General features: G+C 45.5%; 1 protein-coding gene across 1 annotated transcript in view; it reads left to right on the top strand.

The window, feature by feature from the left end:
- The first annotated feature begins 6,108 nt into the window (after positions 1-6,108).
- DNAJC8 (DnaJ heat shock protein family (Hsp40) member C8) overlaps positions 6,109-22,263 on the top strand; it is a 143,371-nt gene continuing 127,216 nt past the window's right edge. Inside the window, exon 1 of the mRNA XM_069756649.1 lies at positions 6,109-6,389. Coding sequence (XP_069612750.1) covers positions 6,315-6,389 — 75 coding nt within the window. The 5' untranslated portion in view covers positions 6,109-6,314. The remainder of the gene's footprint in view (positions 6,390-22,263) is intronic.

Genomic DNA, 22,263 nt, shown 5'->3' with positions numbered 1-22,263 from the left:
ATTTCTTTGATAGTACCTGCGTTTATTTGTGAAAAAAACGGAAATTTGGCGAAAATTTTGAAAATTTCGCAATTTTCAAACTTTGAATTTTTATGCAATTAAATCACAGAGATATGTCACACAAAATACTTAATAAGTAACATTTCCCACATGTCTCCTTTACATCAGCATAATTTTGGAACCAATTTTTTTTTTTGTTAGGGAGTTATAAGGGTTAAAAGTTGACCAGCAATTTCTCATTTTTACAACACCATTTTTTTTTAGGGACCACGTCTCATTTGAAGTCATTTTGAGGGGTCTATATGATAGAAAATGCCCAAGTGTGACACCATTCTAAAAACTGCACCCCTCAAGGTGCTCAAAACCACATTCAAGAAGTTTATTAACCCTTCAGGTGTTTAATAGGAATTTTTGGAATGTTTAAATAAAAATGAACATTTAACTTTTTTACACAAAAAATTTACTTCAGCTCCAATTTGTTTTATTTTACCAAGGGTAACAGGAGAAATTGGACCCAAAAAGTTGTTGTCCAATTTGTCCTGAGTACGCCGATACCCCATATGTGGCAGTAAACCACTGTTTGGGCGCATGGGAGAGCTCGGAAGGGAAGGAGCGCAGTTTGACTTTTCAATGCAAAATTGACAGGAATTGAGATGGGACGCCATGTTGCGTTTGGAGAGCCACTGATGTGCCTAAACATTGAAACCCCCCACAAGTGACACCATTTTGGAAAGTAGACCCCCTAAGGAACTTATCTGGATGTGTGGTGAGCACTTTGACCCACCAAGTGCTTCACAGAAGTTTATAATGCAGAACCGTAAAAATAAAAAATCATATTTTTTCACAAAAATTATATTTTTGCCCCCAATTTTTTATTTTTCCAAGGGTAAGAGAAGAAATTGGACCTCAAAAGTTGTTGTCCAATTTGTCCTGAGTACGCTGATACCCCATATGTGGCAGTAAACCACTGTTTGGGCGCATGGGAGAGCTCGGAAGGGAAGGAGCGCAGTTTGACTTTTCAATGCAAAATTGACAGAAATTGAGATGGGACGCCATGTTGCGTTTGGAGAGCCACTGATGTGCCTAAACATTGAAACCCCCCACAAGTGACACCATTTTGGAAAGTAGACCCCCTAAGGAACTTATCTAGAGGTGTGGTGAGCACTTTGACCCACCAAGTGCTTCACAGAAGTTTATAATGCAGAACCGTAAAAATAAAAAATCATATTTTTTCACAAAAATTATATTTTTGCCCCCAATTTTTTATTTTTCCAAGGGTAAGAAAAGAAATTGGACCTCAAAAGTTGTTGTCCAATTTGTCCCGAGTACGCTGATACCCCATATGTGGCAGTAAACCACTGTTTGGGCGCATGGGAGAGCTCGGAAGGGAAGGAGCGCCGTTTGACTTTTCAATGCAAAATTGACAGGAATTGAGATGGGACGCCATGTTGCGTTTGGAGAGCCACTGATGTGCCTAAACATTGAAACCCCCCACAAGTGACACCATTTTGGAAAGTAGACCCCCTAAGGAACTTATCTGGATGTGTGGTGAGCACTTTGACCCACCAAGGGCTTCACAGAAGTTTATAATGCAGAGCCATAAAAATAAAACAAAATTTTTTTCCCACAAAAATTATTTTTTAGCCCCCAGTTTTGTATTTTCCCTAGGGTAACAGGAGAAATTGGACCCCAAAAGTTGTTGTCCAATTTGTCCTGAGTACGCTGATACCCCATGTGTGGGGGGGAACCACCGTTTGGGCGCATGGGAGGGTTCGGAAGGGAAGGAGCGCCATTTGGAATGCAGACTTAGATGGAATGGTCTGCAGGCGTCACATTGCGTTTGCAGAGCCCCTAATGTACCTAAACAGTAGAAACCCCCCACAAGTGACACCATTTTGGAAAGTAGACCCCCTAAGGAACTCATCTTGATGTGTTGTGAGAGCTTTGAACCCCCAAGTATTTCACTACAGTTTATAACGCAGAGCCATGCAAATAAAAAATATTTTTTTTTCCACAAAAATTATATTTTAGCCCCCAGTTTTGTATTTTTCCAAGGTTAGCAGGAGAAATTGGACCCTAAATGTTGTTGTCCAATTTGTCCTGAGTACGCTGATACCCGATATGTGGGGGGGAACCACCGTTTGGGCGCATGGGAGGGCTCGGAAGGGAAGGAGCATCATTTGGAATGCAGACTTAGATGAATTGGTCTGCAGGCGTCACATTGCGTTTGCAGAGCCCCTAATGTACCTAAACAGTAGAAACCCCCCACAAGTGACCCCATATTGGAAACTAGACCCCTCAATGAACTTATCTAGATGTGTTGTGAGAACTTTGAACCCCCAAGTGTTTCACTACAGTTTATAACGCAGAGCCGTGAAAATAAAAAATCTTTTTGTTTTCCCACAAAAATTATTTTTTAGCCCCCAGTTTTGTATTTTCCCAAGGGTAACAGGAGAAATTGGTCCACAAAAGTTGTTGTCCAATTTGTCCTGAGTACGCTGATACCCCATATGTTGGGGTAAACCCCTGTTTGGGCACACAGGAGAGCTCGGAAGGGAAGGAGCACTGTTTTACTTTTTCAACGCAGAATTGGCTGGAATTGAGATCGGACGCCATGTCGTGTTTGGAGAGCCCCTGATGTGCCGAAACAGTGGAAACCCCCCAATTATAACTGAAACCCTAATCTAAACACACCCCTAACCCTAATTCCAACGGTAACCCTAACCACACCTCTAACCCTGACACACCCCTAACCCTAATCCCAACCCTATTCCCAACTGTAAATGTAATCTAAACCCTAACCCTAACTTTAGCCCCAACCCTAAGGCCATGTTCACACAGTGCGTTTTTTACCGCGGAACCGCGGCGGTTTTGCCGCTGCGGTTCCGCAGCTGTTTTCCATGCAGGGTACAGTACACTGTACCCTATGGAAAACAGGACACACTGTGCACATGGTCCGGAAATTGTAAAAAAAAAGACGCGCTGAATAGCTCCCGGAAAAAAGAAGGAGCATGTCAATTCTTTTTCCGGAGCCGCAGCGGTTCTGCACCCATAGACCTCCATTGTGAGGTCCAAACCGCAGTAAAACCCGCAGATCAAAAATATATCTGCGGGTTTTACTGCGGTTTGATGTGCAGAACCGCTGCAGCAGGAAGTGCGGGGAGCGGGCGGAAGTGCGTGGGCGGAGTGTGGCTGCCCCCCCCGTGTTCCGATCCCGCCCCCCCGTGCTCCGATGCCCCCCCCCAGTGCTCCGATGCCCCCCCCCCAGTGCTCTGATGCCCCCCCCGTGCCCTAATCTCCCCCCCTTATACTCACCCGGCGTCCCGGTGTCCGTCCGGCCGTCTTCTCCCTGGGCGCCGCCATCTTGCAAAATGGCGGGCGCATGCGCAGTGCGCCCGCCGAATCTGCCGGCCGGCAGATTCGTTCCAAAGTGCATTTTGATCACTGAGATATAACCTATCTCAGTGATCAAAATAAAAAAATAGTAAATGACACCCCCCCCCTTTGTCACCCCCATAGGTAGGGACAATAAAAAAAATAAAGAATTTTTTTTTTTTTTTTTTTCACTAAGGTTAGAATAGGGGTAGGGGTAGGGTTAGGGGTAGGGTTAGGGGTAGGGTTAGGGTTAGGGGTAGGGTTAGGGTATTTTCAGCCATTTTAACCCTAAAAAAATTCCTAGAAAACACACAGACTCTGGCTAGAAAACTGCATCAAAAAAACGCATCAAAAAACGCATCAAAAACGGACCAAAAAAGGACCAAAAAAAGGACCTGCGTTTTCTGCCAAGAGCTGCAGTTTTTTAAAAAACAGTCAGGAAAAAAAAAGGATGGAAATCCTGAACGTGTGAACATACCCTAACTGTAGCCCCAACCCTAACCCTAGCCCTAACCCTAGCCCTAACCCTAATGGGAAAATGGAAATAAATACATTTTTTTTTATTTTTCCCTAACTAAGGGGGTGATGAAGGGGGGTTTGATTTACTTTTATAGCGAGTTTTTTAGCGGATTTTTATGATTGGCAGCCGTCACACACTGAAAGACCCTTTTTATTGCAAAAAATATTTTTTGCAATACCACATTTTGAGAGCTATAATTTTTCCATATTTTGGTCCACAGAGTCATGTGAGGTCTTGTTTTTTGCGGGACGAGTTGACGTTTTTATTGAAAACATTTTTGGGCACGTGACATTTTTTTATCGCTTTTTATTCCGATTTTTGTGAGGAAGAATGACCAAAAGCCAGCTATTCATGAATTTCTATTGGGGGAGGCGTTTATACCGTTCCGCGTTTGGTAAAATTGATAAATCAGTTTTATTCTTCGGGTCAGTACGATTACAGCGATACCTCATTTATATCATTTTTTTATGGTTTGGTGCTTTTATACGATAAAAACTATTTTACAGAAAAAATAATTATTTTTGCATCGCTTTATTCTCAGGACTATAACTTTTTTATTTTTTTGCTGATGATGCTGTATGGCGGCTCTTTTTTTGCGGGACAATATGACGCTTTCAGCGGTACCATGGTTATTTATATCAGTCCTTTTGATCGCGTGTTATTCCACTTTTTGTTCGGCGGTATGATAATAAAGCGTTTTTTGCCTCGTTTTTTTTTTTTTTTCTTACGGTGTTTACTGAAGGGGTTAACTAGTGGGACAGTTTTATAGGTCGGGTCGTTACGGACGCGGCGATACTAAATATGTGTACTTTTATTGTTTTTTTTTTATTTAGATGAAGAAATGTATTTATGGGAATAATATTTTTTTTTTTTTTCATTATTTTGGAATATTTTTTTTTATTTTTTTTTTACACATTTGGAAAATTTTTTTTTTACTTTTTTACTTTGTCCCAGGGGGGGACATCACAGATCAGTGATCTGACAGTTTGCACAGCACTCTGTCAGATCACTGATCTGACATGCAGCGCTGCAGCCTTCACAGTGCCTGCTCTAAGCAGGCTCTGTGAAGCCACCTCCCTCCCTGCAGGACCCGGATCCGCGGCCATCTTGGATCCGAGGCTCGAGCAGGGAGGGAGGTGAGGAGACCCTCGCAGCAACGCGATCACATCGCGTTGCTGCGGGGGGCTCAGGGAAGCCCGCAGGGAGCCCCCTCCCTGCGCGGTGCTTCCCTGCACCGCCGGCACATCGCGATCATCTTTGATCGCGGTGTGCCAGGGGTTAATGTGCCGGGGGCGGTCCGTGACCGCTCCTGGCACATAGTGCCGGATGTCAGCTGCGATAAGCAGCTGACACCCGGCCGCGATCGGCCGCGCTCCCCCCGTGAGCGCGGCCGATCGGCTATGACGTACTATCCCGTCCAGGGTCAGATAAGCCCAGGGCACCTCGACGGGATAGTACGTCTAAGGTCACAGAGGGGTTAAAATATAATAACGGGCGATCAAAAAAACGTATCTGCACAAAAGTATTAAAAACACCAGCTTGGCACGCAAAAAATAAGCCCTCACCCGACCCCGGATCACAAAAAATGGAGACGCTACGGGTAAAGGAAAATTGCGCAATTATATTTTTTTGTTTAGCAAAGTTTGGATTTTTTTTTACCACTTAGATAAAACATAACCTAGACATGTTTGGCGTCAATGAACTCGTAATGACCTGGAGAATCATAATGGCAGGTTAGTTTTAGCATTTAGTAAACCTAGTAAAAGAGAAATTTCACCGCACTTGGAATTTTTTTCCCGTTTTCTAGTACACGACATGCTAAAACCAATGATGTCGTTGAAAAGTACAACTTGTCCTGCAAAAACCAAGCCCATGGCTCTGGGAAGGAGGGGAGTGAAAAACGAAAACGCAAAAGCAGAAAAGGGCAAGGTCGTGAAGGGGTTAAGTATGTGGGCTGGTGGGGTTTGTGCTGACACTGCTGCTTTTCTGTCCCAGTCCGGTCCTGAGGGGGAAATAAACCGTGTAAGGGTCCACGGCTTTGTAAAAGAGGAACATGAAGTAACCTGCTGTTATAGGAGCCTAGAAGTACACCACAGCGACGTGCCGAACCCTACACACGACCGCACAGGCTTCTGGGAGCTGTAGTTGTGCTGTTCTCATTGTGTCACAGCGCCATCTGCAGGTGGGGAAGAAAGCTGCGCTGGGTCATTGCCGTTGTCCTGCGCAGTGATTGGCAGTGGAAGGCGCTCCGGGCTTCTCTCCACAGTGTCCGTACAGCTGTGGTCATCACCCGCGCTGTGCGGAAACGTCACGACATGTTGGGAACATCAGTGACCCGGAAGTGAAGATTCCGCCCACTGCACGTATTCCCCTCACTCACGCGAATCATTTCCAGGCGGCCGTGATCTCGCGAGATTTCATGCTCGGCAGTAACATGGCGGCTGATGGCCTGTCTGCAGCGGAGGATGACGCGTTTTCCACGTTTTATACAGAGGTGACGTAACGGTCGCGTTATAAGGGCGCGTGGTCTCATTTCGGGGGTGACCATGGTTACTGCACGGCCACTGTCCGTGTGTTACACAGTGAGATGCCCTGCCTGATTGTACAGGTGTAAAGCCTGCCCTGTGGGGGGGCGTCCATGATACTGGGGCACCCCTTACAATTAGTTGGGGTCCGACTGGCCTGATCTACCCTGATAAAGGCAGCGCGGCAGCCAATTTGTTTTTCCTCATTGGACTGGGGTCCCAGAGGTTGGACCACCTATAAAGTGATGGCACATCACCACCACTTTTTAATGAGGATCATTTTAAGATTATTTAAAGGGAAACTCTTTTTAATGTACACAAGAATGGTTTTGTAAATGGTGGGCAGAAATAATGGCGGCAGGCAGAAATAATGGTGGGTATTATTAATTTATATAGCACCATTGATTCCATGGTGCTGTACATGAGAAGGGGTTACATACAAGTTACAAATATCACATACAGTAAGCAAACTAACAATGACGGACTGATACAGAGGGGCGAGGACCCTGCCCTTGCGGGCTTACATTCTACAGGTTTATGGGGAAGGAGACAGTAGGTTGAGGGTTGCAGGAGCTCCGGTGTTGGTGAGGCGGTAGCTCCGGTGTTGGTGAGGCGGTAGCTCCGGTGTTGGTGAGGCGGTAGCTCCGGTGTTGGTGAGGCGGTAGCTCCGGTGTTGGTGAGGCGGCAGCAGGGTCAGTGCAGGCTTTAAGCTTTCCTGAAGAGATGGGTTTTCAGGTTTCGTCTGAAGGATCCGAATGGGGTTGATAACCGGACGTGTTGGGGCAAAGAATTCCAGAGGATGGGGATATTCTGGAGAAGTCTTGGAGGCGGTTGGATGAGGAGTGAATAAGTGTGGAGGAGAGAAGGAGGTCTTGGGAGGAGCGGAGATCACGTGAGGGAAGATATCGAGAGATTAGTTCAGAGATATATGGAGGAGACAGGTTGTGGATGGCTTTGTAGGTCAGTATTAGTAATTTGAACTGGATACGCTGAGGGAATGGGAGCCAGTGAAGAGATTTGCAGAGGGGGGAAGCAGAGGAGTAGCGAGGAGAGAGATGGATTAGTCAGGCAGCAGAGTTAAAGGGAACCTGTCACCCCGTTTTTTCAGATTGAGATAAAAATACTGTTAAATAGGGCCTGCGCTGTGCGTTACTATAGTGTATGTAGTGTACCCTAATTCCCCACCTATGCTGCGAAATACATTACCAAAGTCGCCGTTTTCGCCTGTCAATCAGGCTGGTCAGGTGGGCGTGGTGACATTGCTGTTTCTTCCCCAGCTTTCCGTTGGTGGCGTAGTGGTGTGCGCATGTCCAAGTGCCAAGTTTGCATCTCGGCTTCAGGAAAATGGCCGCCGCGATCTCCATCTGCGCACTCGCGGCATCCCGCGGCCATTTTCCTGAAGCCCCATGCAGCAGAGCACTCCATCTGCGCACGCGCGGCCTCAGGAAGATGGCCGCCCCCACTGATGACAAGGGTAATAGCGCAGATCGCGCGCTTTTTCTTCACCTGCGCGCAGTGGATTCGGAACTTGAACATGCGCACACCACTACGCCACCAACGGAAAGCTGGGGAAGAAACAGCGATGTCACCACGCCGACCTGACCAGCCTGATTGACAGGCGAAAACGGCGACTTTGGTAATGTATTTCGCAGCATAGGTGGGGAATCAGGGTACACTACATACACTATTGTAACGCACACCTCAGGCCCTATTTAACAGTATTTTTATCTCAATCTGAAAAAACGGGGTGACAGGTTCCCTTTAAGGATAGACTGGAGAGGTGCAAGGGTGTTAGCAGGGAGCTGCAGAAAAGGATGTTGCAGTAGTTAAGGCGGGAGATGATGATGGCATGCACAAGCATTTTAATAGATTGACAGTTGAGGAAAGGACGGATTCTGGAGATATTTTTGAGCTGGAGGCGACAGAAGGTGGAAAGAGCTTGGATATGCAGTTTGAAGGACAGGGCAGAGTCAATGGTTACTCCGAGGCAGCGGACCTCCGGTACGGGGGAAAGTGTGATGTTGTTAATAGTGATAGATAGGTGAGATAAGGAAGATCTATGAGATGGAGAAAAGATGATGAGTTCAGATTTGTCCACATTGAGTTTGAGGAAGCGAGAAGAGAAGAAGGAGGATATGGCTGATAGACACTCCGGGATTCTGGACAGCAGAGAGGTGACGTCTGGGCCAGAAAGGTAGATCTGAGTGTCATCAGCATAAAGGTGGTACTGGAATCCATGGGACTTTATGAGTTGTCCCAGGCCAAGTGTATAGCTTGAGAAGAGTAGGGGTCCTAGAACAGAGCCTTGGGGGACTCCAACAGAGAGAGGGTGGGATGAGGAGGTAGTGTGGGAGTGGGAGATGCTCAATGTGCGGTTGGAAAGGTACGAGGAGATCCAGGATAGGGCGAGGTCTTTGATGCCAAAGAGGTGAGGATCTGTAGTAGGAGGCAGTGGTCAACTGTGTCGAAAGCAGAGGACAGGTCTAGAAGGAGGAGTACAGAGCATTGTCCATTAGCATGGCTGTAAGTAGGTTGTTAGTGATTTTGGTCAGGGCAGTCTCAGTTGAGTGATGGGGCGGAAACCAGATTGTAGATTGTCAAAGAGCAAGTTAGATGAGAGGTGGGAGGAAAGTTCGGCATGGACGTGCTGCTCCAGGAGTTTGGATGCGAATAGGAGCAGCGATATTGGCGATAGCTGGACATAGCAGTTGGATCAATAATTGGATTTTTAAGGATAGGCGCGATTGTGGAATGTTTGAAAGCAGAAGGGAAGGTGCCAGAGGTTAGTGATAGGTTGAAGAGGTGGGTTAGGGATGGGATAAGTGTGGTGGTGGGGGAGGGGAGGAGATGGGATGGGGTCGAGCACGCAGGTTGTGAGGTGCGATTTGGAGAGGAGACAGTTAAGCCCCCCCTTCAGTGATGTTGGAGAGGGAGGTTATGGGGTTTGGGCATTGGTCTGGTATACAAAGGGGTTGTGGTGGTTGAACAATGAAGACTTGCCTTGTTTGGTTTATCTTATTTTTAAAGTGTGTGGCAAAGTCCTCAGCTAGATGAAAGAGGTTGGAGGGGGCAGTGGGGGGCGGAGGAGGGAGTTAAAGGTTTTGAATAACTGTTCGGGGTTGTAGGATAGGGAAGATACGAGGGTTGTGAAGTAGGCCTGTTTAGCAGAGGTGCGAGCAGATTTAAAAGCGAATGTTGCCTGTTTGAATGCAGTGAAGTCGTCTTGCAAGTCTGTTTTCTTCCAACGCCGCTCTGCAATCCTGGACAGTTGCTGGAGCTTTTTTAGTGGTGTTATTGTGCCAGGATTGTCTATTGATATGTCACACTCTGCCATGGATGAGAGGGGCAACCGTGTCAATAGCTGATGTGAGAGTGGCATTGTAGAAAGGTGTGGCACTGTCTGTGTCATGGAGTGAGGATATGGATGCCAGTGGTAGGATAGAACCACAAAGGACAAAAAGACAGCGCCACAATGGATGGTGAAAAATTAAAAGCTTACATTTATTCTGCCTCCTGTAGCGACGTTTCGGTCATGGTTAATGTAATTGTCTATATTTGCCCCGTATTCACATGTAAAGCGCCATGGAATAAATGGCGCTATAAAAATGTATAATAATAATAATAATAATAATAACAGACCTTTATCAAGCTCAATATACAGCGTTCTAACCACCAGTATATACACACTAGATGGTGGTCCGATTCTAACGCATCGGGTATTCTAGAATATGCATGTCCACGTAGTATATTGCCCAGTCACGTAGTATATTGCCCAGCGACGTAGTATTCAGCACAGAGCCACGTAGTATATTGCCCAGTCACGTAGTATATTGCCCAGCGACTTAGTATATTGCCCAGTTACGTAGTATATTGCTCAGCCACGTAGTATACAGCACAGAGCCACGTAGTATACAGCACAGAGCCACGTAGTATATTGCACATCGACGTAGTATATTGCCCAGCCTTGTAGTATACAGCACAGAGCCACGTAGGATATTGCCCAGTGACATACTATATTACCGAGCCAAGTATGTGACAGGTTAAAAAAATAAAAAATAAACATACTCACCTAACGATCCGAGGGCCCTTTGTAGTTGAACGTACTCACCATTCTTGTCGCTGCTCCTCAGCGTCCCGTCTCTCCGCTTCCTGGGATCCAACGGCGCTGTGCAGATGGGCGCGCGGCTGCCGCCATCTTGCGTTCCCAGGATGCTTTGCGAAATTACCCATATGACTTAGCAGTCTCGCGAGACCGCTAGGTCTTATGGGTAATTTCGCAAAGCATCGCTGGGAAAGAAAGATGGCGGCAGGCGCGAGCGGGTCAGCGGACAACGGAGGGTGAGTATAGCAGGTTTTTTGTTTTTGTACTATTTTTAACATTACTTTCTTTTACTATTGATGCCACATAGGCAGCATCAATAGTAAAAGGTTGGGGACACACAGGGTTAATAGCGGCTGTAACGGAATGCGTTACCGCCAGCATTAACCCTGTGTTAGTGGTGACCGGAGGGGAGTATGGAGCGGGCGCCGGGGACACTGACTGCGGGGAGCGGAGCGCCGGGGACACTGACTGCGGGGAGCTGAGCGCCGGGGACACTGACTGCGGGGAGCGGAGCGCCGGGGACACTGACTGCGGGGAGTATGGAGCGGCCATTTTCTTCCGGACTGTGCCCGTCGCTGATTGGTCGTGGCTGTTTTGCGGCGACCAATCAGTGACTTGGATTTCCATGATAGACAGAGGCCACGACCAATGAATATCCGTGACAGAAGGACAGACAGACGGAAGTACCCCTTAGACAATTATGTATATAGATAACCCCTCCCACCAATTACCATAGCACCAACAGGGTGTCAATACAAAAGTGAAAAAAAAATGAAAAAAACATTATAACCTTAACACACATACAAAATTATTAAAAACAGTCCCATACTCATTACCACAATGGCCCTTCATATAATAGGCAGTTAATAGCTCTGATCGCTCTTATGAGTAAACCACATCAGATTAGAGCTCCCATCCCTGGATTGTAAACAAAGAAATACCACCAATCAGTACACAGCATTATAGTCCCCATGGCGATAACCACCCCCACAGGCACGCCCTTTTAGTTCCCAAGCCAGTCACGGCAGCCGTTACACCTCAACATACAGCACACACCAGTGTGCATGTCCCCTCGCAGTGTCCAGACCGCATCCATCAAACATTGATAGGCGACATCGGTGCAGCTGTGAATCGTGAGTTCCATCATGTGCGTAGCTGAATCAGTCCTCCGGTGAGCACACAGCTGGCCAAACTGCGCATGTCCAAGTTAACTCCGGCCTGCGATCCTCAGGTGAAGACATTGCGCATGTCATCCAAAGTCCTTCCCGGTCGATGGTGTCTAAGTACCTAAAGACACTCATTGCGCATGTCCCAATCCGAAGACTCCGCACAAATCCCCCGGAGCCACAATAGCAAACTTAGTATATCACTTATTCCGGCCGTATAGCTACTGAATCGAGGGTGTGCTCAGGGTACAAAAAATCCAAAATGTTATACAAATGGAAAAAACAACCTACATATCTATATACAGTTATAAAAGAACTAAGTGGAATTCATGTAATCAGTTTGTTCAACACAATAAATGTATGTACATGCAAAAAAACATGCAACATCAGACACAACCAGAACATAGCAGAATAAATACCAAATAAATGATCATTAGGTCAAAGAGACATAAACTGACCATATATATACCAGTCTCCCATACTGATATCTGCCCAGCCTCAAGCTGCTTAGCAATTACAAACTGACAAGGGGCATAAACCTTCTACAAGTTAGATCTTCCCGTTGGGTCTGATAATAATATAATAATAATTTTTATTTATATAGCGCCAACATATTCCGCAGCGCTTTACAAATTATAGAGGGGACTTGTACAGACAATAGACATTACAGCATAACAGAAATCACAGTTCAAAATAGATACCAGGAGGAGTGAGGGCCCTGCTCGCAAGCTTACAAACTATGAGGAAAAGGGGAGACACGAGAGGTGGATGGTAACAATTGCTTTAGTTATTCGGACCAGCTATAGTGTAAGGCTCAGGTGTTCATGTAAAGCTGCATGAACCAGTATGTAGCAGTACAGACACAGAGGGCTAATACTGCATAAAGTGTATGAGAACATGATGCGAGGAACCTTTTTTTTATTTTTTTTATTATAAATAGGCCACACAGGGATCGTTAGGTTAATGCATTGAGGCGGTAGGCCAGTCTGAACAAATGAGTTTTTAGGGTACGCTTAAAACTGTGTGGATTGGGGATTAATCGTATTAACCTAGGTAGTGCATTCCAAAGAATCGGCGCAGCACGTGTAAAGTCTGATGTAAACAAAAGACGAACATATCTACATACTTCTAAAAGGATTAGATGTAATTCATATAATCAGTTTGTTCAACACAATAAATGCATGTACATGCAAAAAAAACCCGAACATATGCAACATCAGACACAACCGGAACATAGCAGAATAAATACCAAATGAAAGATCATTATGTCAAAAAGGGTCTCAAAGAGACATAATTTGACCATATATATTCCAGTCTACCATACTAATATCTGCCCAGCCTCAAGATGCTTAGCAATTACAAACTGACAAGGGCATGAACATTCTACAAGTTAGATCTTCCCATTGGGTCTGATGTAAACAACTCACAACCATAGAAGTCAATCAGTCACAAAGTAAATATAATAACAAATTCATAGGTATATAGAAAAAACATCAACTCGGGTACTTCCCACCTAAATTCCAGAGGGCAAAAAATTCTCATATGGGACAAGGTAAGTATATACATAACGCGGTGTAACACAGTACATTAGCGCTATTAACCCTGTAAGTGTGAGCAACTTTTTACTATTGATGCTGCCTATGCAGCATCAATAGTAAAAACATATGTTAAAAATACTAATAAAAAAACCCCATTATTCTCACCTTCCGGCGTCCTGCGGCAGCCTTTCCCGCTCCTCGCGACGCTCCAGTCCCAAGAATGCATTGCGGCAATGACCCAAGATGACGTAGCGGTCTCGCGAGACCGCTACATTATCACGGGTTATTGCCGCAAGGCATTACTGGGAACGGAGCATCGCTAAAGGCCTGGGCTGGATCCGGGGGCCGCCGGAAGGTAAGTATATAACTATTTTTTTATTTTAATTCTTTTTTTAACAGGAATATGGTGCCCACATTGCTATATACTATGTGGGCTGTGTTATATACTATGTGGGCTGTGTTATATACTATGTGGGCTGTGTTATATACTATGTGGGCTGTGTTATATACTATGTGGGCTGTGTTATATATCACGTGGGCTGTGTTATATACTACGTGGGCTGTGTTATATACTACGTGGGCTGTGTTATATACTACGTGGGCTGTGTTATGTACTCCGTGGGCTGTGTTATGTACTGCGTGGGCTGTGTTATGTACTGCGTGGGCTGTGTTATGTACTGCGTGGGCTGTGTTATGTACTGCGTGGGCTGTGTTATGTACTGCGTGGGCTGTGTTATGTACTGCGTGGGCTGTGTTATGTACTGCGTGGGCTGTGTTATGTACTGCGTGGGCTGTGTTATGCACTGCGTGGGCTGTGTTATGCACTGCGTGGGCTGTGTTATGCACTGCGTGGGCTGTGTTATGCACTGCGTGGGCTGTGTTATGCACTGCGTGGGCTGTGTTATGCACTGCGTGGGCTGTGTTATGCACTGCGTGGGCTGTGTTATGCACTGCGTGGGCTGTGTTATGCACTGCGTGGGCTGTGTTATGCACTGCGTGGGCTGTGTTATGCACTGCGTGGGCTGTGTTATGCACTGCGTGGGCTGTGTTATGCACTGCGTGGGCTGTGTTATGCACTGCGTGGGCTGTGTTATGCACTGCGTGGGCTGTGTTATGCACTGCGTGGGCTGTGTTATGCACTGCGTGGGCTGTGTTATGCACTGCGTGGGCTGTGTTATGCACTGCGTGGGCTGTGTTATGCACTGCGTGGGCTGTGTTATGCACTGCGTGGGCTGTGTTATGCACTGCGTGGGCTGTGTTATGCACTGCGTGGGCTGTGTTATGCACTGCGTGGGCTGTGTTATGCACTGCGTGGGCTGTGAGACTCTTTCGCCCGGGGCCCTCAAAAACCTAAAGCTCACCCTGGCTTCACTGATTGGGCGCGGCTGGCCGCGCCCAATCAGCGACACACGCAGTCTGGCTGCGAATTTGCGTGGGATTTGAACCACGCTTCGCTAATTGGTCACGCCCGGCCGGCCGAATCCCGTGTATTCATTGCTTTATTCAACCATCTTCATAAATAAACTACATACATATACTAGAATACCTGATGCGTTAGAATCGGGCCACCATCTAGTATCCACATAAAAGGTCTGACAAAGACACAATTGCAATAATGAACGAGTTTTAAATGAATATTAGCATAACTAATGTACAAGACTGATCACATGTTCTGGACTTCTGAGCATAATTTATCCGAAATGCACCAGTTGTTGTACTCATTCCTCCTTCTGAAACCTATTATGCCACAAGAAAAGGAGGCCAGATTTGTGTATTGTCATTTTTATGCTGGATAGTCCTTCTCTTTCCTCCTCTATGGCATCAATGTGTCCTATTGGGGTATATAATAATAATAATCTTTATTTTTATATAGCGCTAACATATTCCGCAGCGCTTTACAGTTTGCACACATGATCATCGCTGTCCCCGTTGGGGCTCACAATCTAAATGGGGTATATAGAAGGGTTTCTGAATTACGCAGACCCCTTATGCACATGGAAGATTGTGTAGACTGAAAACAATATTTGCAATCCCTTAGCTGCCAAAAAATCTGCAAATTTTCTTATTTGGGAATGGTGGACAGATCCTAAAATGGTGAGGGATTAAGTTTGAGGAATTTAAAGTGAACCTGACACTGCAAAAACCAACAACTTTCTATCTGCAGATTTGATTCAATCATGCTTGTCTGCTTAGGCTTCTTTCACACTTCCGTTTTTACAATATGCACAGGATCCGTCAAAATGTTGAAAAGACGCATCCTGTGCAGATTGTAAAAAAACGGGTGCACTGGGCCCCTTTTTTTGTCGGTCCCGTCAAGGCTATGTTCACCTGTTGTGTATGCGTCTTCACAGCGTTTTTCCGATGCAAAAACGCATACACAACAGAACCCAGGTTTAAAATAATTACAAAAATTTGCAATATTCTTACCTTCCGGCGTCCCACGCAGTGTTACCGATGCTCCCGGCAGCTGCCGTTCCCAGTAATGCCTTGCGTGCAATGACCTCTGATGACGTCGCGGTCATTTCGCAATGCATTACTGGGAATGCCAGCTGCCGGGAGCATCGGGAACGCTGCGCGGGACGCCAGAAGGTAAGAATATTGCGATTTAAAAAAAAAATTTTTTTTTTACTTTTAACATTATATCTTGTTACCATTGATGCTGCATAGGCAGCATCAATAGTAAAAAGAGAGAGAGGGCGAACGAGAGAGAATTTCCCTTACGGGAAATACTTCCGCGCATGCTCAGTTTTAAAAGACGGCAAGAGTCGTTGGATTCCTGCTTTTCACAGTCAGCGACAGATCCTGCGTCCATAGGCTTCAATTATAGCCAACGACGGGCAGCGCAGGATCTGTCGCTGAGCGATTTTCCGGCGTGCAGAAAAAAACGTTCTTCTGTACGTTTTCTCCGCCCGACGGACAGAAATTTTCCGACGGATCCAGTGCACGATGGATGAAACACAAGGCCATCCGTCACAATCCATCGCTAACACAAGTCTATGAGAAAAAACAGGATCTAGCAGAAACATTTGCTGGATCCTGTTTTTTCAAAAATCAACGGATTGTGACGGGAGCTCAAAGACGTAAGTGTGAAAGAGGCCTTACTGGAAACAGGGCGAACATGAAGTTATGTTCTCCCTGTAGCCACTTCCAGTCATGGGCAGTGCAGGGAGCTGTACAGTCACCAATCACTACATAAGGAGTGCACGGCACATTCAGTCTTCTGCACTTGGATTGAAAGCCTGCCCTTCACACACATTCTCTTTGTCACTCAGTGTGGTAGTGAGTGTAACTGCTCCCTGCACAGCCCCGATATTGGAAGGGAGTGACATCAGAGAGAGCATATTTCATTTCCTCTGTAGCCGCTGTTCCAGTAGGTCGGCTACTCAGCAGTTATGTGCTGTTCACCACTATAGCTGCAGGTAGCTGCTTCATTTCAGGAGGTGATGGGGATTAACCCCTTCATGACCCAGCCTATTTTGACCTTAAAGACCTTGCCGTTTTTTGCAATTCTGACCAGTGTCCCTTTATGAGGTAATAACTCAGGAACGCTTCAACGGATCCTAGCGGTTCTGAGATTGTTTTTTCGTGACATATTGGGCTTCATGTTAGTGGTAAATTTAGGTCAATAAATTCTGCGTTTATTTGTGATAAAAACGGAAATTTGGCGAAAATTTTGAAAATTTCGCAATTTTCACATTTTGAATTTTTATTCTGTTAAACCAGAGAGATATGTGACACAAAATAGTTAATAAATAACATTTCCCACATGTTTACTTTACATCAGCACAATTTTGGAAACAAAATTTTTTTTGCTAGGAAGTTATAAGGGTTAAAATTTGACCAGCGATTTGTAATTTTTACAACGAAATTTACAAAACCATTTTTTTTAGGGACCACCTCACATTTGAAGTCAGTTTGAGGGGTCTATATGGCTGAAAATACCCAAAAGTGACACCATTCTAAAAACTGCACCCCTCAAGGTACTCAAAACCACATTCAAGAAGTTTATTAACCCTTCAGGTGCTTCACAGCAGCAGAAGCAACAAGGAAGGAAAAAATGAACATTTAACTTTTTAGTCACAAAAATTATCTTTTAGCAACAATTTTTTTATTTTCCCAATGGTAAAAGGAGAAACTGAACCACGAAAGTTGTTGTCCAATTTGTCCTGAGTACGCTGATACCTCATATGTGGGGGTAAACCACTGTTTGGGCGCACGGCAGGGCTTGGAAGGGAAGGCGCGCCATTTGACTTTTTGAATCAAAAATTGGCTCCACTCTTTAGCGGACACCATGTCACGTTTGGAGAGCACCCGTGTGCCTAAAAATTGGAGCTCCCCCACAAGTGACCCCATTTTGGAAACTAGACGCCCCAAGGAACTTATCTAGATGCATAGTGAGCACTTTGAACCCCCAGGTGCTTCACAAATTGATCCGTAAAAATGAAAAAGTACTTTTTTTTTCACAAAAAAATTCTTTTAGCCTCAATTTTTTCATTTTCACATGGGCAGTAGGATAAAATGGATCATAAAATTTGTTGGGCAATTTCTCCCGAGTACGCCGATACCTCATATGTGGGGGTAAACCACTGTTTGGGCACTCGGCAGGGCTCGGAAGGGAAGGCGCGCCATTTGACTTTTTGAATGGAAAATTAGCTCCAATTGTTAGCGGACACCATGTCGCGTTTGGAGAGCCCCTGTGTGCCTAAACATTGGAGCTCCCCCACAAGTGACCCCATTTTGGAAACTAGACCCCCCAAGGAACTTATCTAGATGCACATTGAGCACTTTAAACCCCCAGGTGCTTCACAGAAGTTTATAACGCAGAGCCATGAAAATAAAAAATAATTTTTCTTTCCTCAAAAATGATTTTTTAGCCTGGAATTTCCTATTTTGCCAAGGATAATAGGAGAAATTGGACCCCAAATATTGTTGTCCAGTTTGTCCTGAGTACGCTGATACCCCATATGTGGGGGTAAACCACTGTTTGGGCGCAGGGCTCGGAAGGGATGGCATGCCATTTGGCTTTTTAAATGGAAAATTAGCTCCAATCATTAGCGGACACCATGTCACGTTTGGAGAGCCCCTGTGTGCCTAAACATTGGAGATCCCCCAGAAATGACCCAATTTTGGAAACTAGACCCCCAAAGGAACTAATCTAGATGTGTGGTGAGGACTTTGAACCCCCAAGTGCTTCACAGAAGTTTATAACGCAGAGCCATGAAAATAAAAAAAAAAAATATTTTCTCAAAAATGATCTTTTAGCCTGCAATTTTTTATTTTCCCAAGGGTAACAGGAGAAATTTGACCCCAAAAGTTGTTGTCCAGTTTCTCCTGAGTACGCTGATACCCCATATGTGGGGGTAAATCACTGTTTGGGCACATGCCGGGGCTCGGAAGTGAAGTAGTGACGTTTTGAAATGCAGACTTTGATGGAATGCTCTGTGGGCGTCACGTTGCGTTTGCAGAGCCCCTGATGTGGCTTAACAGTAGAAACCCCCCACAAGTGACCCCATTTTGGAAACTAGACCCCCAAAGGAACTTATCTAGATGTGTGGTGAGCACTTTGAACCCCCAAGTGCTTCATAGAAGTTTATAATGCAGAGCCGTGAAAATAATAAATACGTTTTCTTTTCTCAAAAATAATTATTTAGCCCAGAATTTTTTATTTTCCCAAGGGTAACAGGAGAAATTGGACCCCAATAGTTGTTGTCCAGTTTCTCCTGAGTACGCTGATACCCCATGTGTGGGGGTAAACCACTGTTTGGGCACACGTCGGGGCTCAGAAGGGAAGTAGTGACTTTTGAAATGCAGACTTTGATGGAATGGTTTGCGGGCGTCACATTGCGTTTGCAGAGCCCCTGGTGTGCCTAAACAGTAGAAACCCCCCACAAGTGACCCCATTTTAGAAACTAGACCCCCCAAGGAACTTATCTAGATATGTGGTGAGCACTTTGAACCCCCAAGTGCTTCACAGACGTTTACAACGCAGAGCCGTGAAAATAAAAAATCATTTTTCTTTCCTCAAAAATGATGTTTTAGCAATCATTTTTTTAGATTCACAAGGGTAACAGGAGAAATTGGACCCCAGTAATTGTTGCGCAGTTTATCCTGAGTACACTGATACCCCATATGTGGGGGTAAACCACTGTTTGGGCACACTTCAGGGCTCGGAAGTGAGGGAGCACCATTTGACTTTTTGAATACGAGATTGGCTGGAATCAATGGTGGCGCCGTGTTGCGTTTGGAGACCCCCTGATGTGCCTAAACAGTGGTAACTGTTGTGAATTCTGTGGCTGAATTCACTCCTGTGGTCACAAGTGGTACTGCAGCTTCTGAGCTTCCTCCCTCAGGTGTTCTGGTGAGCTCGTTAACTGCTTCATTACTTAACTCCGCCTGATGCTGCTATCCTTGCTCCTTGTCAATGTTTCAGTGTTGGATCTGAGCTTCTCCTGATTGTTCCTGTGACCTGCTGCTCTGTATAGCTAAGTGCTTTTTGCTTTTTTGTTGCTTTTTTTCTTTCCAGCTTGTCTTTTGTTTTGCTGGAAGCTCTGAGACGCAAAGGGTGTACCGCCGTGCCGTTAGTTCGGCACGGTGGTTTTTTTTTGCCCCCTTTGCGTGGTTTTGCTTTAGGGTTTTTTGTAGACTGCAAAGTTCGCTTTACTGTCCTCGCTCTGTCCTAGAATATCGGGCCCCACTTTGCTGAATCTATTTCATCCCTACGTTTTGTCTTTTCATCTTACTCACAGTCATTATATGTGGGGGGCTGCCTTTTCCTTAGGGGAATTTCTCTGGGGCAAGTCAGGCCTATTTTTCTATCTTCAGGCTAGCTAGTTTCTTAGGCTGTGCCGAGTTGCCTAGGTAGTTGTTAGGCGCAATCCACAGCCGCTTTTAGTTGTGTTTAGGATAGGATCAGGTGTGCAGTCTACAGAGTTTCCACGTCTCAGAGCTCGTTCTTGTATTTTTGGGTATTTGTCAGATCACTGTGTGCGCTCTGATCGCTAAGCACACTGTGTTTCTGGATTGCCTTCATAACACCTGTCATTAGCAAACATAACAGGTAACCCCTCAATTCTAACTCCAACACTAACCCCCCCACACCCCTAACCCTAATCCCAACTGTAGCCATAACCCTAATCACAACCCTAACCACAACCCTAATTCCAACCCTAACCCTAAGGCTATGTGCCCACGTTGCGGATTCGTGTGAGATATTTCCGCACCATTTTTGAAAAATCCGCGGGTAAAAGGCACTGCGTTTTACCTGCGGATTTTCCGCGGATTTCCAGTGTTTTTTGTGCGGATTTCACCTGCGGATTCCTATTGAGGAACAGGTGTAAAAAGCCGCGGAATCCGCACAAAGAATTGACATGCTGCGGAAAATACAACGCAGCGTTTCCGCGCGGTATTTTCTGCACCATGGGCACAGCGGATTTGGTTTTTCATGTTTACATGGCAATGTAAACCTGATGGAATACTGCTGCGAATCCGCAGCGGCCAATCCGCAGCCAAATCCGCCCCGTGTGAACATAGCCTAATTCTAAAGGTATGTGCACACGCTGCGGAAAACACTGCAGATCCGCAGCAGTTTCCCATGAGTTTACAGTTCAATGTAAACCTACGGGAAACAAAAATCGCTGTACACATTCCGCAGCATGTCACTTCTTTGTGCGGATTCCGCAGCGGTTTTACAACTGCTCAAATAGAAAATCGCAATTGTAAAACCGCAGTGAAATGCGCAGAAAAAAACGCGGTAAATCCGCCATAAATCCGCAGCGGTTTAGAACTGCGGATTTATCAAATCCGCAGCGGAAAAATCCGCAGAGGACCAGAATACGTGTGCACATACCGAAACCCTACCCCTAGCCCTAACCCTACCCCTAGCCCTAACCCTACCCCTAGCCCTAACCCTAACCCTAGCCCTACCCCTAACCCTAACCCTACCCCTAACCCTACCCCTAACCCTAACCCTATTCTAACATTGGTGGAAAAAAAAAGTAGTATTTCCAGCCATGGCCGATGATATTGCAGCATCGGCCATGGCTGGATTGTAATATTTCACCCGTTATAATGGGTGAAATATTACAAATCGCTCTGATTGGCAGTTTCACTTTCAACAGCCAATCAGAGCGATCGTAGCCACGAGGGGGTGAAGCCACCCCCCCTGGGCTAAACTACCACTCCCCCTGTCCCTGCAGATCGGGTGAAATGGGAGTTAACCCTTTCACCCGATCTGCAGGGACGCGATCTTTCTGTGACACAGCATATGCGTCACAGGTCGGATTGGCACCGACTTTCATGACGCATACGCTGTGTCACAGGTCGGGAAGGGGTTAAGAAAGAAATGGCATGCTCAAAACAATTTCATAAAATATTATTTGTTGATTAAACTTTATGTACTTAAATGGGTTGTCTCATCTGTTTGAGAATTTCCTTACTTTGGGACATAGGTTGGAGTCACAAGGGGGGAACCTTATCTGGTATCTGTAAAGAAAACACCTTTTCTGATGAGATAACTACTTTAAAGGAAATTTGTCTGAATGATCCAATTCCTCCAAAATTGTTTATATTGTCATGTTGCCTTCTGAATGATAGCACCGTGTGTTCTGTCTTCATACACGTTGATACGGTGTGTGATCCGACATATGGCATAAACCACTTCTGTCTCCCAAATAAGCAAACTGTTCTCTGTGGTCTAACTTGTTTATTGGTAAACATGAGCGCGGGAAAGCTATAAGGCTGTGTGCACACGTTGCGTTTTTTTCGCGTTTTTCTTCCCGCGTTTTTTCCCGATAAAAACGCTATAAAACCGCAAAAAAACCGCATACATTAAGCATCCCATCACTTAGAATGAATTCCGCATGTTTTGTGCACATGGTGCGTTTTTTTCCGCGAAAAAAATGCATCGTGGCAAAAAACGCAGCATGTTCATTAATTTTCCGTTTTTTTTGCGGATTTCCCACTCTAAAATGCATTGGGAAGTGTCCGGAAAAAACTGCGGCAAAAACGCGGCAAAACCGTGGCAAAAACGCATGCGGTT

This window comes from Ranitomeya imitator, chromosome 3 (assembly GCF_032444005.1).
Source record: "Ranitomeya imitator isolate aRanImi1 chromosome 3, aRanImi1.pri, whole genome shotgun sequence".
Taxonomy (NCBI): Eukaryota; Metazoa; Chordata; class Amphibia; order Anura; family Dendrobatidae; genus Ranitomeya; species Ranitomeya imitator.
Note: the sequence above shows the minus strand (reverse complement) of the source record. Positions and strands in the feature narration are given on the sequence as shown.